The 18,636-nt window shown below is 38.9% G+C and overlaps 1 protein-coding gene across 2 annotated transcripts in view; it reads right to left on the bottom strand.

The window, feature by feature from the left end:
* ARHGAP20 (Rho GTPase activating protein 20) overlaps positions 1-18,636 on the bottom strand; it is a 138,692-nt gene that overhangs the window by 43,513 nt on the left and 76,543 nt on the right. For both annotated transcript variants that reach the window (XM_044257682.1, XM_044257681.1), the window contains exon 3: positions 4,958-5,122. In XM_044257682.1, coding sequence (XP_044113617.1) covers positions 4,958-5,122 — 165 coding nt within the window. The remainder of the gene's footprint in view (positions 1-4,957; positions 5,123-18,636) is intronic.

Below are 18,636 nucleotides of genomic sequence, written 5' to 3'. Positions count from 1 at the left end.
TTAGAAGGATCTATAAAATGAAAAAGGATCATGCAGGAAAGTACACAGGAAGGACAGTCTAGATTCAAAGCTTCATTTATACTTCCTGTAGGGCACACTTAATATAAGTGTGATAGGAAAGAGCCTTGTGGCTCTAAAGATGCCTAGGATTCTTTCAATTATTTTTCATCCTGTTGCTATGAATCTTTAGATTTTTCAAAATGAAACAGACTCAATTGAAGATAAAATTTCATTCCTTTGCATTTTTTGCTTAAAAAATCTTATTTTTTGAAAGTGCCTATTTAGGTAATATAAAACAGAAACTACAAATCTTTTGGAAAGAAAGGTATGTTCCCATTTCTATTTTTACACAGTTTGTGTTTCCTAATGCGGGTCTCTCTCTGTATCAGATACTTCAGATAACAGGTGGGAACTTCTCACATTTACTGCCCTGGAAAGAAGTCACTGCAATGATTCTTTCCCTAGATCAATGAAGCATCAAGATCATCCATCTCCTGATACAAGAAGTTAATCTCAATGTGTAAACAATCACTTTGCTTCTATTGGCTCATATTTACTAAGAACTTCCCATGTGCCAGTCAGTCATTGTGGTAAACACTTTACAAACATTATTTAGTTTAATCCTTACTTTATAGATAAAGAAATGGAGCCATGGAGAGATGTAGCTAAGCAACTTGCCAAGAGTCAAACAGCTGAGCTAGCATAGCTAGACTCTAACTTGAACAGTGTTGAATTCTGAGCTTATTTCATGCTCTGAACTACTGCATGTCTGTAAAAAGCAATGGATATTGTCGGTCTTGTACAGCATCTGGATGGAAGCATCTTACCATGAAGTTCCCTTCAGTTTTTCTATTTTCAGCCTTATTTAAGTTTTATTTATCTGAGTAATTTCTACCCAACATGGGGCTCGAACTCCTGACCCTGGAGATCAAAAGTTGGATGCCCTTCTGACTGAGTCGGCCAGGAGCCCCCAGTCTTACTTTTCTCTCTCTGTACCTATAAGGCTTTCTGATGAAACTGTTTACTATGCAGGTGGACAGGAACCTCACAAACACTTATGCCCACAAAGATAAATGGAGTAGCTTCAAAATACTTGAAACCAGTATTAAATAAAATTTTACATTTAGTCCTGGTATCATAGTGTGTTTCTTCATATTTTTCACACAACTCCTAATAGTATTAGACTATTCTAACAGAAATTTAAAAGTTTGAATCTAATGTGAACTGGCTGAAAAAAAACCAAAATAACAACCCAAAAAGTAATTCTTTATTTCCACAATGTAGTGCCTTACTACAAATTTGTTAAGATGAGGATCTATTTCCTTGTTTTCCTATGTTCCCATCATTATACTAGAAGGAATCCCAGTGAACTGCTGAAATATACAGGATTCTAGGGAGATTTCCCTGCACTTGAAGACAGAGATGTTTTACTAAGTATGTTTGAAGTAGTGTATTCCACAAGCGTCTGACGGTAATTCTACTAATAATGAATAGTCATTTCCTTTCAGTAAATTACAAATGGTTGCTCTATAATTACTGATAGAATACTAACTTCTTTCGAAATACTTTAAAGTTTTAAAACATTATCTTAAAAGATGAAAAGCCGTACTTCTATTGGAAAAATAGCCTTTTATTTAGCTTTCTAGTGAATATCAAAACTGGTCACAAAGTTCCCATTCAGTTGTAATACTTATTCTAATGAAATACGGAAAAGAAGGACAATAAACGCAACAGAATTTTAGGTCAACACTGTCAACTTAAGCGCAAAGTGAATAAGATACCTTAGCCAATAAAAGCCAAAAATTGAAAACCCTTTGTACTAGCTCACTCACTAAAATCCCCTTAGTTTCACTAAATAAATATGGGACAGCTGGTAATTTGTTATCCCACTTGAATTTATTTCTATGCCATCAACCTCCAGACTGAAAGCAGTTTCTAAATGGAGCCTGAAGGTGAGCCAAAGAAATATTGAACTTTGTGCAGTGAATCTGTTCACCAAGTACATGATTAAGCTCTCACATCATTTCAACAAATTAATGATCAAGGGTACAACCCAATCCTCCATCAAAGGGAGAGAAGTGATAGGGAAGACATTACAGGGAACTATTTCTCCTGAAACATGTTTAAAGCTTTGCCTGATTTTGAGTTTCATTCCATCGTGGTTGGAAAAGAATACCTGGTAAGATGTCAATCTTACCAATGTTGTTAAAACTTAAGATATCACTTCACACTGTCAGAATGGCTGTTATTTAAAAAAAGAATCCCCAAACAGAGCACAAAAGCCAGAAAGACAATGAGAATTGGTAAGGACATGGAGGAATTGGAGCCCTTGCACACTGTTGGTGAGAATGTAAAATGGGGCAACCACTAGGACAACAATATGGAGGTTTCTCAAAAAACTAAAAACAGAGGGGCATCTGGGTGGCTCGGCGACTGAGTGTCTGCCTTAGCTCGGGTCATGATCCCAGTGTCTTGGATCAAGACCTGCATCGGGCTTCCTTCTTGGCAGGAAGCCTACTTCTCTCTCTCCCACTCCCCATGCTTGTCTTCCCTCTCTTGCTGTGTCTCTTTCTGCCAAATGAATAAATAAAATCTTTTAAAAAATTAAGAACAGAAATATTATATAATCCAGAAATCCCACTTTTGGGTATTTATTAAAGAACTGAAATACTAAGGGCACCTGGGTGGCTCAGTGGGCGAAAGCCTCTGCCTTTGGCTCAGGTCATGATCCCAGGGTCCTGGGACCAAGCCCTGCATCGGGCTCTCTGCTCAGCGAGGAGCCTGCTTCCCTCTCTCTCTGCCTGCCTCTCTGCCTGCTTGTGATCTCTGTCTGTCAAATAAATAAATAAACAAATCTTTAGAAAATTTTAAAAAAGAACTGAAATACTGTTTCTTATTAGTTAAGAACTACTACTCATTGCACAAGACTATACTGTTATAAAAGAAAACAAATACTTCCTGTGGAGGAATTTTCTGTGAAATCCTTTGGAAAAGGGGTAACAGACACAGCAGATTTTGAAATAAGATGGACCCATATTCAAATGTGGGCTCAACTAATGACTACCTTTGGGATCTTAGTCAAATAATTTAACTTCTCTGAGTATCAATTTCTTCTGTAACAAGAGAAAAATAGTATCTGCCTGATAGAACAGCTATGCAGGTTAGTCTTTAGAAAAATACTTAAAATACAGTAAGATCCAAATAACCGTGAGGTCTTTACCATTATTCACCCCAGTTATACTAAATTCATACTGCTTTGCAAAATTAGAATTTAGCTGTGGCCATGTCTTATATATGGCATGGTATGACTTAGGTGTGAGAGTGAAGATAGCAGAAAAAAGTATTTACTATTCTCTAGTGATTAAAAATCCCTTGATGGTACTGGATTTATTAACATACTTTTATCTTCTACTGGGTTTGATAAATCATGAGAGTGGGGGGATGGAACAAGGAGAAACCACCATGTTCTACGCAGAGAGTTAAATACACAGGCATTTAGTACTGAGTGGAAAGTAAATTCTTTTAGTTACCTCTCAAATATATTCCAAATATGTGTGTCTCCTTCACTGAACTGCCCCTTCCCCAGATAAAGCCCTCATTGTGTTTCATTGGGACTACTCTACCCTCCTGCCCAGTCTCCTTGCTTCTCTACTCTTGCCTACTCTCTAATCCATTACCTCTCAGAGCAAGAAACAAGATCTTAAAAATATGAACTGCATTATAGTACTCCCCTAATTAAAATCCCTTTGGATAAAATCCCAACTCCTTAACATAGCCTTTGCTGTACTTGGCCTCCAAGACGGCCCCCAGCGATCTCTGCTTCCTGATATTCGCACCCTTGCATAGTTGTCTTCCCTGCTGCACTAAGACTGGTCCGTGTGGCCAATAGCATATGTCAGAAATGATGGTACGCTGCCTGCAAAATCAGGTTACAAAGGGCTGTGGCTTCTGTCTGGGGTGTTCTCTCGCCTGCCTACGCTCCATCTCACACTCTTGGATCTTCCAGTTCGGAGGAAGCAATCCCATGTTATGAGCAGCCCTGGGAAGACACCCGCGTGGGGAGGAGCCACCAGGTCTGGCCAACAGCCAGGGGACGGAGGCCTGCCAGCATCCACATGAGGGAATGGAGAGGTGGATTTGCGAGCGTCAGTCAAGCTGTAAGATGATTACAACCTGGTCAACAGCTTGACTGTAGCCTCACGAGCAGTCAGAACCATGGCAAAGCCACTTCTCAGCATGAGATTCCTCCGTACGGATGCATGTTCCTGTGTATGAGATGTTTGCAGTTATAAACTGTGGTTTTGGGGTAATTTGTTACATGGAAATAGATTACACAGCTGACAAGGTCCTGCTAACCTGATCCTTGTCTAGTTTTCCAACCTCAATTCATATTCCTCTCCTGCTCATTATGTTCCAGTTACAGAACCTTTCCTTTAGCTCCTTCAAAGGACCAAGCTTTCCTACCACCTTTGGGTCTGCTCTTCCCTCTGCCTAGAATGCTCATCCTCCTAATATCTGAATGGCTGGTTGCTTTTCAGTCTTCAATGATTTTTTCCCCCTCAACTACGGCTACCTAACATATACCCCATATTTTATTTCACCCTGCCCCCAATTTTCTTCATAGCACTAATCACAATCTGTAATTTCTCCCACATGTTAAAATAAAAAGGCCAAAAAAGCAGGGACAATACCCACCACATCCTGTACTGTATCCCCTGTATGTATTCAGAACATGGCCAGAGTGGGACCTAAATGAACACTTATTGAATGAAAAAACAACCAAAACTTTTTTTATTTTTGCAAAAATAAAACAAAACAAAACTATTAAACTTACTTCAGGTACTAGTTATGGTAACAGAGGCCAGACATTCTTTACAGTAAGCACTGAGCAGAAGGGTTATCTTTGTTAGTGGGAATGCAATTTTATAAACTGGGAGAGGGTTTACAGTATACTTACTTGATTTTGGCCACAACAAACAAATCATTGAACAGGAAAAGATGCCGCTCCTGCCTCTGCAGGCCTCTTTTGAGTTCTACCCGGCCATCAATTAGCAGAGTCCTACTGGAACATACAAATGAGGACAGAAATGTACATGTATCCACACTGGCAGAAGGACTTTCCCTGTAACAGATGAAACACAACAGGTTTTTAGTCAAATGATCAAATATAGGATCGAGTTCTATAAAATTATAGCTTCTAGTTGGCCAAGAAATATAAAGCTCTCTGTATCTTTTTTAATGCAATGGCATAGTTCCTAATTGGTACCTCAGTCTTTCTCTACACTATGGTCTTTTACATCTCATTATGAAAATTTTCAAACACAGAACCAAGTTGTACGTTTTATAATAAACACATGTATACCCCAACCTGGATTTTACCATTAAAATTTCACTGCATTCGCTTTATCATATATGCATCCAACTATCTGTCCTTCTATCTATTCAAAAATCCATTCCATTTTTGGCATTTCAGTATAAACTGTATATAGCAGTTCATTTCTCCTTAAATACTTAGCCATGAACATCATTAACTAAGGTTCAATATTTGCTTATAATTTAAAAAAATGAGTGTACAATGAAATGCAGAAATCTTAGGTGTATATTCACTGAGTTTTAACAAATACTTTACCTGCACAGTCTTAAACTTTATCAAGCTAGGAACATTATCATCACACCAGAGTATTTCCTCTTGTCCCTTCTCAGTTGTGTATTTCAGCTGAAGATGGCTTCTAAGTATTGGCTCTGGGTTGTTTATTTCGTCATCACTGGCTGAGACCAACAGCTCAAAAGTATATTGGAAGGGGAGATGAACCATGAGAGACTATGGACTCTGAAAAACAACCTGAGGGTTCTGAAGGGGCGGTGGGGGGTGGGAGGTTGGGGGAGCCAGGTGGTGGGTATTATGGAGGGCACGTATTGCATGGAGCACTGGGTGTAGTGCAAAAACAATGAATTCTGTTACGCTGAAAAGAAATTAAAAAAAAAAAAAAGTATATTGGCCCCAAACTTAATTTTTTACTCTCCCGATTATTAAAAAAAAAATAGCTGAGCAGATTTTTAGCCATTTGTAGCTGGACTGTTTAGCATATGCCCCATAACTATTCCTGATCTAGCCTTGATATGATAGAGCCTAGTGATGATAAGACTCTTAGTCACTGCTGCCCATCAGAGTTCTCCAACCCAGAGATTCCCCATGGTGCTACTGAACTCTATCCTGTAGACCTATGAGCTCCAGGGATACCCTCTCTAATCTTTCTCACCTCAGTAGTTCTCTTGCCCTCTTCCCCTTCTGGTTGGTGATCCTTTGACCACAAGCCTCAAGATGGTCTCATGCCATGAGGGAATTCCTTTCTCCTGCAACCCTGCCCAATGATGTCTTTTTCCTTGTTCAATCCCTAAATCCCTCAATATTCCTTATAATAGTCAATCCCCATCCCATCATCCTTGAGGCAACCACTATTCTGACCTTTTTTCCGCTGAAGTCTAGTTTTGCCTGTTCTACAATTTCACATAAGTGGAGCTGCCATATGTACTTCTTTGTGGAAGCTATTTTTTAGTCAGTATTTATCAGTAATCCATTTCTTTATGCTGCTGAATAGTATTCCACTACATAAATATATCAAACTTGATATATTTGATATCATATATATTGATATATATCAATATCATATATATTTGATATCATATATATTTGATATATATATCAAATATATCATATATATTTGATATCATATATATTGATATATATCAAGTTTGATATATTTATCAAATGTTTATTCATTCTCCTATTGATGGACCTGGGCTCTTTCTAGTTTTAAGCTATTATGAATAAAACAACTACAAATATTGTACTGGTATTTTTGTGACCCATGTTTTAACTTCTCTTAAATAAGTATCTAAGAATGGAACTGTTGGATCACAGAGTAGGTAGATGTTTAATTTAAAAAAAGCCCCTGCCAGTTAGTTTTCTAAAGTGGTTGTACCAATTTTTATTCCCAACAATATTGCGGGACAGTGCCAGTTGCTCCATAGCCTTGCCAACACTTGGTGTTGTTAGTCTTTTAAATTTTGACCATTCCCAAGGTTATATGGTAACATCTCATTACGATTTTAATTTATACTTCTCTGATGACTAATGATGTTGAACACTCATGTCCTCTTTGGTCGTTTGTATAACTTCATTTGTGAATCATCTTAAAATCTTTTGCCTATGTAGAACAATTGGTTATATATCTTTTCACATGTATCTTGCTGAAGTTTGAGAACCACTGCTGTCCAAGACTCTATAACATCTTCTGGTCTAACATTCTAAAAGTCTACAACTCTGTATTCGAAGTGAGTGGAAGTAGCATGTATTTCTACTTCAGGTAAGGTGAACTTCTGAGAGCTGTTCTATCACTTCCTGTAGTTTTGGGCTATAGTTACCTCTCCAAGGAAGTAAATTCCATTATGCTCACTAATTACTAATTATGTACATACTATGCGTAATTTAAAGAGATGTGTAAGTTAGGAACAACAACAGGAAACTGGAGTCCTTGAAAGAAAAGGGAGTTCCTCTGTTTAATACTGCATATTAAAGGGAGTTCCTCAGTTCCTCTGTTTAATACTGCATATTAAAAGTAGGTAGTGAGAGCAATGGCCACGGTCGCCAAACTTGTGGAAAGAACCAAGATGCCCTTCAATGGACGAATGGATAAGGAAAATGTGGTCCATACACTATGGAGTATTATGCCTCCATCAGAAAGGATGAATACCCAACTTTTGTAGCAACATGGACGGGACTGGAAGAGATTATGCTGAGTGAAATAAGTCAAGCAGAGAGAGTCAATTATCATATGGTTTCACTTATTTGTGGAACATAACAAATAGCATGGAGGATATGGGGAGATGGAGAGGAGAAGGGAGTTGAGGGAAATTGGAAGGGGAGGAGAACCATGAGAGACTACAGACACTGAAAAACAACCTGAGGGTTTTGAAGGGGTGGGGGTGGGAGGTTGGGGGAACCAGGTGGTAGGTATTGGGGAGGGCACGTATTGCATGGAGCACTGGGTGTGGTACAAAAACAATGAATACTGTTACATTGAAAAGAAATTTAAAAAAAAAAAGTCTAAAAACAAAGTAGGCAGTGAGAAAAGGCCCATCATAGAGAAAAATCATTTCTATTTCAAATTCTTTGGGGATGGGGAGTGAGAGGAGGCAAAATGGCATCTTCTTTATGTAGTGATTTTCAAATTTATAGAAAAAAAGAATGAAATTTCACTTGCAGTTATGAAAATTGAGCAAGGACAAGGCTAGCAAGCAATGAGTAGCTGAAGGAATGGTTAACATAGATAGCATCTTACACAGCTTTAGTTTCTCCATCTCCAGACAGAAAAGCTTTTGCAAAGAGAAAAGTAATCTTTTGCATTTTAGTTTTAGGTTCATTAAGTAAATGCTTTTTTTTTTATTTTTTATTTTTTATTTTTATTTTTATTTTTTTTCAATTTACTTATTTTCAGAAAAACAGTATTCATTATTTTTTCACCACACCCAGTGCTCCATGCAAGCTGTGCCCTCTATAATACCCACCACCTGGTACCCCAACCTCCCACCCCCCCGCCACTTCAAACCCCTCAGATTGTTTTTCAGAGTCCATAGTCTCTCATGGTTCATCTCCCCTTCCAATTTACCCCAAAGCACATACCCTCCCCAATGTCCATAACCCTACCCCACTTCTCCCAACCCCCTCCCCCCAGCAACCCACAGTTTGTTTCGTGAGATTAAGAGTCACTTATGGTTTGTCTCCCTCCCTATCCCATCTTGTTTCATGGATTCTTCGCCTACCCACTTAAGCCCCCATGTTGCATCACCACTTCCTCATATCAGGGAGATCATATGATAGTTGTCTTTCTCCGCTTGACTTATTTCGCTAAGCATGATACGCTCTAGTTCCATCCATGTTGTCGCAAATGGCAAGATTTCGTTTCTTTTGATGGCTGCATAGTATTCCATTGTGTATATATACCACATCTTCTTGATCCATTCATCTGTTGATGGACATCTAGGTTCTTTCCATAGTTTGGCTATTGTGGACATTGCTGCTATAAACATTCGGGTGCACGTGCCCCTTTGGATCACTACGTTTGTATCTTTAGGGTAAATTCCCAGTAGTGCAATTGCTGGGTCATAGGGCAGTTCTATTTTCAACATTTTGAGGAACCTCCATGCTGTTTTCCAGAGGGGTTGCACCAGCTTGCATTCCTACCAACAGTGTAGGAGGGTTCCCCTTTCTCTGCATCCTCGCCAGCATCTGTCATTTCCTGACTTGTTGATTTTAGCCATTCTGACTGGTGTGAGGTGATATCTCATTGTGGTTTTGATTTGTATTTCTCTGATGCCGAGTGATATGGAGCACTTTTTCATGTGTCTGTTGGCCATCTGGATGTCTTCTTTGCAGAAACGTCTGTTCATGTCCTCTGCCCATTTCTTGATTGGATTATTTGTTCTTTGGGTGTTGAGTTTGTTAAGTTCTTTATAGATTTTGGACACTAGTCCTTTATCTGATATGTCGTTTGCAAATATCTTCTCCCATTCTGTCAGTTGTCTTTTGGTTTTGTTAACTGTTTCCTTTGCTGTGCAAAAGCTTTTGATTTTGATGAAATCCCAAAAGTTCATTTTTGCCCTTGCTTCCCTTGCCTTTGGCGATGTTCCTAGGAAGATGCTGCTGCGGCTGAGGTCGAAGAGGTTGCTGCCTGTGTTCTCCTCAAGGATTTTGATGGATTCCTTTCTCACATTGAGGTCCTTAATCCATTTTGAATCTATTTTTGTGTGTGGTGTAAGGAAATGGTCCAATTTCATTTTTCTGCACATGGCTGTCCAATTTTCCCAACACCATTTATTGAAGAGGCTGTCTTTTTTCCATTGGACATTCTTTCCTGCTTTGTCGAAGATTAGTTGACCATAGAGTTGAGGGTCTATTTCTGGGCTCTCTATTCTGTTCCATTGGTCTATGTGTCTGTTTTTGTGCCAGTACCATGCTGTCTTGATGATGACAGCTGTGTAATAGAGCTTGAAGTCCGGAATTGTGATGCCACCAACTTTGGCTTTGTTTTTCAATATCCCTTTGGCTATTCGAGGTCTTTTCTGGTTCCATATAAATTTTAAAATTATTTGTTCCATTTCTTTGAAAAAGATGGATGGTACTTTGATAGGAATTGCATTAAATGTGTAGATTGCTTTAGGTAGCATAGACATTTTCACAATATTTATTCTTCCAATCCAGGAGCATGGAACATTTTTCCATTTCTTTGTGTCTTCCTCAATTTCTTTCATGAGTACTTTATAGTTTTCTGAGTATAGATTCTTAGCCTCTTTGGTTAGGTTTATTCCTAGGTATCTTATGGTTGGGGGTGCAATTGTAAATGGGATTGACTCCTTAATTTCTCTTTCTTCTGTCTTGTTGTTGGTGTAGAGAAATGCAACTGATTTCTGTGCATTGATCTTATATCCTGACACTTTACTGAATTCCTGTATAAGTTCTAGCAGTTTTGGAGTGGAGTCTTTTGGGTTTTCCACATAGAGTATCATATCATCTGCGAAGAGTGATAATTTGACTTCTTCTTGGCCGATTTGGATGCCTTTAATTTCCTTTTGTTGTCTGATTGCTGAGGCTAGGACTTCTAGTACTATGTTGAATAGCAGTGGTGATAATGGACATCCCTGCCGTGTTCCTGACCTTAGTGGAAAAACTTTCAGTTTTTCTCCATTGAGAACGATATTTGCAGTGGGTTTTTCATAGATGGCTTTGATGATATTGAGGTATGTGCCCTCTATCCCTACACTTTGAAGGGTTTTGATCGGGAAGGGATGCTGTACTTTGTCAAATGCTTTTTCAGCATCTATGGAGAGTATCATACGGTTCTTGTTCTTTCTTTTATTGATGTGTTGTATCACATTGACTGATTTGCGGATGTTGAACCAACCTTGCAGCCCTGGGAATAATCCCACTTGGTCGTGGTGAATAATCCTTTTAATGTACTGTTGAATCCTATTGGCTAGTATTTTGGTGAGAATTTTTGCATCTGTGTTCATCAAGGATATTGGTCTATAGCTCTCTTTTTTGATGGGATCCTTGTCTGGTTTTGGGATCAAGGTGATGCTGGCCTCATAAAATGAGTTTGGGAGTTTTCCTTCCATTTCTATTTTTTGGAACAGTTTCAGGAGAACAGGAATTAGTTCTTCTTTAAATGTTTGGTAGAATTCCCCCGGGAAGCCGTCTGGCCCTGGGCTTTTGTTTGTTTGGAGATTTTTAATGACTGTTTCAATCTCCTTACTGGTTATCGGTCTGTTCAGGCTTTCTATTTCTTCCTGGTTCAATTTTGGTAGTTTATATGTTTCTAGGAATGCATCCATTTCTTCCAGATTGTCAAATTTGTTGGCGTAGAGTTGCTCATAGTATGTTCTTATAATAGTTTGTATTTCTTTGGTGTTAGTTGTGATCTCTCCTCTTTCATTCATGATTTTATTTATTTGGGTCCTTTCTCTTTTCTTTTGGATAAGTCTGGCCAAGGGTTTATCAATTTTATTAATTCTTTCAAAGAACCAGCTCCTAGTTTGGTTGATTTGTTCTATTGTTTTTTTGGTTTCTATTTCATTGATTTCTGCTCTGATCTTTATGATTTCTCTTCTCCTGCTGGGCTTAGGGTTTCTTTCTTGTTCTTTCTCCAGCTCCTTTAGGTGTAGGGTTAGGTTGTGTACCTGAGACCTTTCTTGTTTCTTGAGAAAAGCTTGTACCGCTATATATTTTCCTCTCAGGACTGCCTTTGTTGTGTCCCACAGATTTTGAACCGTTGTATTTTCATTATCATTTGTTTCCATGATTTTTTTCAATTCTTCTTTAATTTCCCGGTTGACCCATTCATTCTTTAGAAGGATGCTGTTTAGTCTCCATGTTTTGGGGTTCTTTCCAAACTTCCTCTTGTGGTTGAGTTCTAGCTTCAGAGCATTGTGGTCTGAAAATATGCAGGGAATGATCCCAATCTTTTGATACCGGTTGAGTCCTGATTTAGGACCGAGGATGTGATCTATTCTGGAGAATGTTCCATGTGCACTAGAGAAGAATGTGTATTCTGTTGCTTTGGGATGAAATGTTCTGAATATATCTGTGATGTCCATCTCATCCAGTGTATCATTTAAGGCCTTTATTTCCCTGTTGATCTTTTGCTTGGATGATCTGTCCATTTCAGTGAGGGGAGTGTTAAAGTCCCCTACTATTATTGTATTATTGTTGATGTGTTTCTTTGATTTTGTTATTAATTGGTTTATATAGTTGGCTGCACCCACGTTGGGGGCATAGATATTTAAAATTGTTAGATCTTCTTGTTGGACAGACCCTTTGAGTATGATATAGTGTCCTTCCTCATCTCTTATTATAGTCTTTGGCTTAAAATCTAATTGATCTGATATAAGGATTGCCACTCCTGCTTTTTTCTGATGTCCATTAGCATGGTAAATTCTTTTCCACCCCCTCACTTTAAGTCTGGAGGTGTCTTCGGGTTTAAAATGAGTTTCTTGGAGGCAACATATAGATGGGTTTTGTTTTTTTATCCATTCTGATACCCTGTGTCTTTTGATTGGGGCATTTAGCCCATTAACATTCAGGGTAACTATTGAGAGATATGATTTTAGTGCCATTGTATTGCCTGTAAGGTGACTGTTACTGTATATTGTCTCTGTTCCTTTCTGATCTACCACTTGTAGGCTCTCTCTTTGCTTAGAGGACCCCTTTCAGTATTTCCTGTAGAGCTGGTTTGGTGTTTGCAAATTCTTTCAGTTTTTGTTTGTCCTGGAAGCTTTTAATCTCTCCTTCTATTTTCAATGATAGCCTAGCTGGATATAGTATTCTTGGCTGCATGTTTTTCTCGTTTAGTGCTCTGAAAATGTCATGCCAGCTCTTTCTGGCCTGCCAGGTCTCTGTGGATAAGTCACCTGCCAATCTAATACTGTTACCATTGTATGTTACAGACTTCTTTTCCCGGGCTGATTTCAGGATTTTCTCTTTGTCACTAAGGCTTGTAAATTTTACTATTAGGTGACGGGGTGTGGGCCTATTCTTATTGATTTTGAGGGGCGTTCTCTGAACTTCCTGAATTTTGATGCTCGTTCCCTTTGCCATATTGGGGAAATTCTCCCCAATAATTCTCTCCAGTATACCTTCTGCTCCCCTCTCTCTTTCTTCTTCTTCTGGAATCCCAATTATTCTAATGTTGTTTCGTCTTATGGTGTCACCTATCTCTCGAATTCTCCCCTCATGTTCCAGTAGCTGTTTGTCCCTCTTTTGCTCAGCTTCTTTATTCTCTGTCATTTGGTCTTCTATATCGCTAATTCTTTCTTCTGCCTCATTTATCCTAGCAGTGAGAGCCTCCATTTTTGATTGAACTTCATTAATAGCTTTTTTGATTTCAACTTGGTTAGATTTTAGTTCTTTTATTTCTCCAGAAAGGGCTTTTATATCTCTGGAGAGGGTTTCTCTAATATCTTCCATGCCTTTTTCAAGCCCGGCTATAACCTTGAGAATTGTCATTTTGAACTCTAGATCTGACATATTACCAATGTCTGTATTGATTAGGTCCCTAGCCTTCGGTACTGCCTCTTGTTCTTTTTTTTGTTGTGAATTTTTCCGCCTTGTCATTTTGTCCAGCTAAGAGTATATGAAGGAGCAAGTAAAATACTAAAAGGGTGGCAACAATCCCAGGAAAATATGCTTTCACCAAATCAGAAGAGATCCCAAATCATGAGGGGGGATTTCTCCCCCCTCACGATTGAGTGAGGGATCTCCTCTGATTGGGATCTCCTTTGATTGGGATCTCCCAATCTCTTCTGATTGGGATCTCTTCTGATTTGGGGATTAAAAGAGGTTCAAAAAGAAAGAAAGAAAAAAAAGAAAAAAAGAATAAAAAAAAAGGAGATTGAATTAAAAATTCAATCAAGAATTTAAAAAAGAATTAAGAAAAAAAAGATTGAAGAGATTAGGATCTCTTCTGATTTGGGGATAAAAAGACGTTCAAAAAGAAAGAAAGGAAAAAAAAGAATTAAAAAAAAAGAAAATGAATAAAGAAAATCATAAAAAAGCAAAATATATATATATTAGATAATCTAGTTAAAAAACGTTAAAAAAGAAAAGGGTAAAAGTTATAAAAAATTTTAGCAGAAATAGAGAAAAAAAATGAAAAAGAAAAAAAATAAATTAACTGCAAGACTAAAAAATCCCAGGCAGAAAGCCATGAGTTCCGTGGTTTGTTTTCTCCTCCTCTGGAATTCTGCTGCTCTCTCCTTGGTATTGAAACTGCACTCCTTGGTAGGTGAACTTGGTCTTGCCTGGATTTCTTGTTGATCTTCTGGGGGAGGGGCCTGGTGTAGTGATTCTCAAGTGTCTTTGCCCCAGGCGGAATTACACCGCCCTTACCAGGGGCCGGGGCTGAGTGATCTGCTCGGCTTTGCTTTCAGGAGCTTTTGTTCCCTGAGCGCTTTCCGTAGAGTTCCGGAGGACGGGAATACAAATGGCGGCCTCCTGGTCTCCGGCCCGGAGGAGCCGAGAGCCTGGGGCCCCGCTCCCCTGTGCGCCCTCAGCGAACAGCTCCTAGTAACTCGCGTCTGCCTAACCTCCGGCCGCGCTCCGAGGTCACCGAGCTTGCGACCGGTTCAAGGCAACTCCGAGCTGCGAGCTTACTGTCGGCTCTGTCTCTGCAGCCGGCTTTCCCGTTCCAATATCCGCAAGCTCTGCGACACTCAGACACCCCCGATCCTTCTGTGACCCCGCGGGACCTGAGGTCACGCCGACCCCGTGTGGGCATCGCCCCGGTTTAGCCTCCGGAGCGATGTCCCTCAGCGGAACAGACTTTTAAAAGTCCTGATTTTGCGCTCCGTTGCTCCGCCGCTTTCCGGGAGCTGGCCCCTCCCCCCGGGGTCTATCTTCCCGTCGCTTTGGATTCACCTCTCCGCCAGTCCTACCTTTCAGAAAGTGGTTGTTTTTCTGTTTCTAGAATTGCTGTTCTTCTTCTCTTCGATCTGCCGATGGATTTGCAGGTGTTTGCAATCTTTAGATAAGCTCTCTAGCTGATCTCCTGCTAGCTGAGGTAGTCTCAGCCTGCTACTTCTCCGCCATCTTGACTCCGGTTTCAAGTAAATGCTTTTTAATTATAATTATAAACTATCAGATAGGGGCAGCTGGGTGGCTCAGTCAGTTAAGTGTCTGCCTTGAGCTCAGGTCATGATCTCAGGGTCCTGGTATCAAGTCCCGCATCACGCTCCCTGCTCAGCGGGGAGCCTGCTTCTCCCTCTGCCTCTGCCACTCCCTCTGTACTTTCTGTCTCTCTCTCTCACACACGCTCTCTCTCTCTCTCAAATAAATTTTATTTTAAATAAACCATCAGAGAGCAGTATGGCTTAAAATACGGATCTTCAAACTATTACTCAAAGGTTGCAACGCTAAGTAGTTCAGGCTTTGTGGGCCATTTGGTCTCTTCTGTCAACTACTCAGCTCTGTTGCTGTGTCTCAAAATCAGCCACAGACCATACCTAAATGAACAGGTGTGGCTGTGAGCCAATCAAACTTTATTTGCAAAAACAGGCTGCTTGTCTGGGCCATAGTTTGATGACCCCTGGTTTAAACAATAGTTCTATATCATTTAAATGCTCATAAATAAAGACTAATCTGAAACAATTAGGGAATTAGAATTTTTTGTTTGTTTGGGGCTAGTGTAGGCCAAAATTTAATTAAATTATTGTTTAAAAAAGATGTTTTGCATTTTAAAACAACTCCAAAGGATTTTCATACATAATAACTCATTTTCTACCTCACAATAATATTTTCAAATAAGATTTGATGGTGGTGTGGGGGAGAATCCACAATGAAGTTAAAACATTTCTTTTTCAGTGTGGATTTATCGATGTACAAGTCTGCAGTTTGTCATTTTGAAGATCCACATGTAAGTATGGCAAGAGATACCTCACAACTTTAGCAAGCTAAGCATTGGTTAAAGAAAAAAAAATATATAACCAATATTTATGCAGTAGTCTGGAGTAAAGATAAACATTTCAGGACTCACATAATTTAAAATGAAAAAAATCTGTCCTAGAAGGAAACAAAAGTACAAATAACCTTTGTGTTTTTAAAACTACAATCTTAATCAGTGTTTCCTACTTAAAAATGTATTTCTCAATTATGTGACTCTGAAGTGTTTATTTTTATTCTGAGTGTAATGTAGATGTGTTTATTTTAGTCTTTTAGAGTATGGAAATGTGGAGAAGGGCAAGATTGTAACCTTCTATTTAGCCTCTTAATATAGCCTGATTAGCATTTACAAGTTATAATTAACAGAGCTCTAAAACGATCTAACAAATACAAGCTGAGTCTAAGTATTAACCTGCTGCCAGCTTCTTATATATTAACATTCCATTTTCAAATAGGTTTGTGAAGCCATTTCTAAAAGGCAAAAAGGAATTTTAGAAACTTAGTAATTTTTTACTAAAATTAGACAATAGCTTTCATGAAACTTGGCCACAGTAATACCTCTTAATATTTATTACTAAGTCTCACTTAGTAACTGACACAGACACTGTAAAATCGAGTTTACTTTTAGGTACAGTTTTAGAGGTGGTGTTCCTTCATCTTAAATCACAGAAAAAAAGAAACTAAAATTCAGAATATATTTTGAAAACTCCTCTGTTTATAAGTGTAATTAATTACTAATTATGATGGGAAGTACTAGGTAGGATCTTGATAACCTCAAAGTATAGCACATGGTCACCACTCATCCCAAATATCATCTCTTCCATAAAATTTTTCTTTCAATTGAACTCTGATTGGTATCTCTTATCTGATATCTAGCACTTAGATCCTGCCTGGTACCTCTGAAATATTCTAATTCAACATCTATTGAGTCTATAATAATAAATTAATTCTTTGCTATAGTGATAAGGGTTGCCTTTGATGTGTGCCTGCCATGTACCAGGTGCTGGAGACAGTCATGGTCCTTAGTGTCAAGAAGTTAGTGTGACAGGTGTATCAGACAAGTAAAACGATGACAAACAAGTGAGTTAAGTGCAGTAGGATAACTTCAGAGGACTGGGGGCACAGAGAGGGGCAACAGTAGGAGCCCGTATCTGCGACTGGGTTGGGTAGAATAGCTTCTTGGAGGAATCAGAGTCTTAAAGGTTGGGCTGACCACTGAAGACTGAGGGCAGTCTGAGTAGGAAGAAGAGCACAGCGAACATGCCTGGTGTGCTGCAGCAACTGTGGGGGGTTCAGAAAGACTGAAGGGACAAAGACCTGAGCAGGGGAGCAGCACATGCGGAAGGGGCTGTATTATGGCTGTTTTTCCCATCACATCCAGACTTTATGTGAAAGTACTACCAGATTTTAAGCAAGACAGGGTGTTTTGTAATTTGGAGAAGATAATAGATGAAGGCAAGCTTAGAGGAAAAGAGACCTTTAGGAATTTACTGTAATAATCTTAGGCAAGAAAGGTCACGAACCTGAGCTGGCAGTGAGAAAAGGACAAAGGTACAGGGGAAAAAAAACTATCAGAGAGATAGTAAAAATACAAACTGTGAAAATTTGCAAACTGATTAGTTATGGGTTGAGATAAGAGATAGAACTAAGAAAAAGGATATAAACTCAGGTTCCAACCTTTATTTATTTACTTTTATGTTTCATCCAACACATATCTGCTAAACAGATATGGGGTAAGCAACTTAGATTTATCCTCTATTCTTGTGAAACTGAGTCCAGCTCTACCATCAGCTAGGGTTCTTGACATCACCCACCGTTTTTGCTCCATTTGTAGCAGAGGTTGAAAACCATAGGCCACAATCATCTTATTTAGCCCACCCAGAGGTTTCAAAAACATTTGGTTTTGAATATCCGATTCACCACATTTCCCCTCTTACCATTTTTTTTTTCTGTTTACTGCACCTCCCAGGGACCTGAAAGAATTTAAGTCTGTGATTCAAGCCTTGGTGTTACTGTCTTTTAGTTTTTTTTAGTATCATTATAAAATATACATAAAATAAAATTTGCCACTTGAACAATTATAAAATGTGTAATTCAGTGGTATTTAGTATATTCACAGTGTTGTGCAACCATCACCACTGTCTAGTCCCCAATAGTCTCACCATCCCTAAGGGAATACCTGTACCTGTTAAGTAGGTACTACCTGTTGCCCACTCTCCCCAGTCCCTGGCAGCAACAAACTTCTTCCTGTCTCTATGGATTCGTCTATTCCAGATATTTCAGATCCCATCATATGTGGCCTTTTGTGTCTGGTTCCTTCACCTGGCACGTTTTTGAGGTTCATCCATATTGTAGAATCTATCAGAAATTCATTCCTTTTCATTGCTGAATAATATTCCATAGTTTGATGGTCATTTGGGCTTTTCTACCTTATGACTCATGTGAATGGTGATGCTTTAAAAACTCATGTACATATTTTATTTGAACATTTTTTTAAAAAGTATATACTCAGGAATGGAATTTCTGGATCATATAGTAATTCTATGTTTAAGTTAATGAGAAACTGCCAAACTCTTTTCCACAGTGGCTATATGATTACACATTCCCATCAGCAATGTATGAGGGCCCATACTTTTGACCCTTCT

The sequence above is a fragment of the Neovison vison genome, chromosome 7 (assembly GCF_020171115.1).
Source record: "Neovison vison isolate M4711 chromosome 7, ASM_NN_V1, whole genome shotgun sequence".
Lineage (NCBI taxonomy): Eukaryota > Metazoa > Chordata > Mammalia > Carnivora > Mustelidae > Neogale > Neogale vison.
The sequence above is the reverse complement of the archived record's forward strand: the minus strand, read 5'-3'. Positions and strand labels throughout refer to the sequence as shown.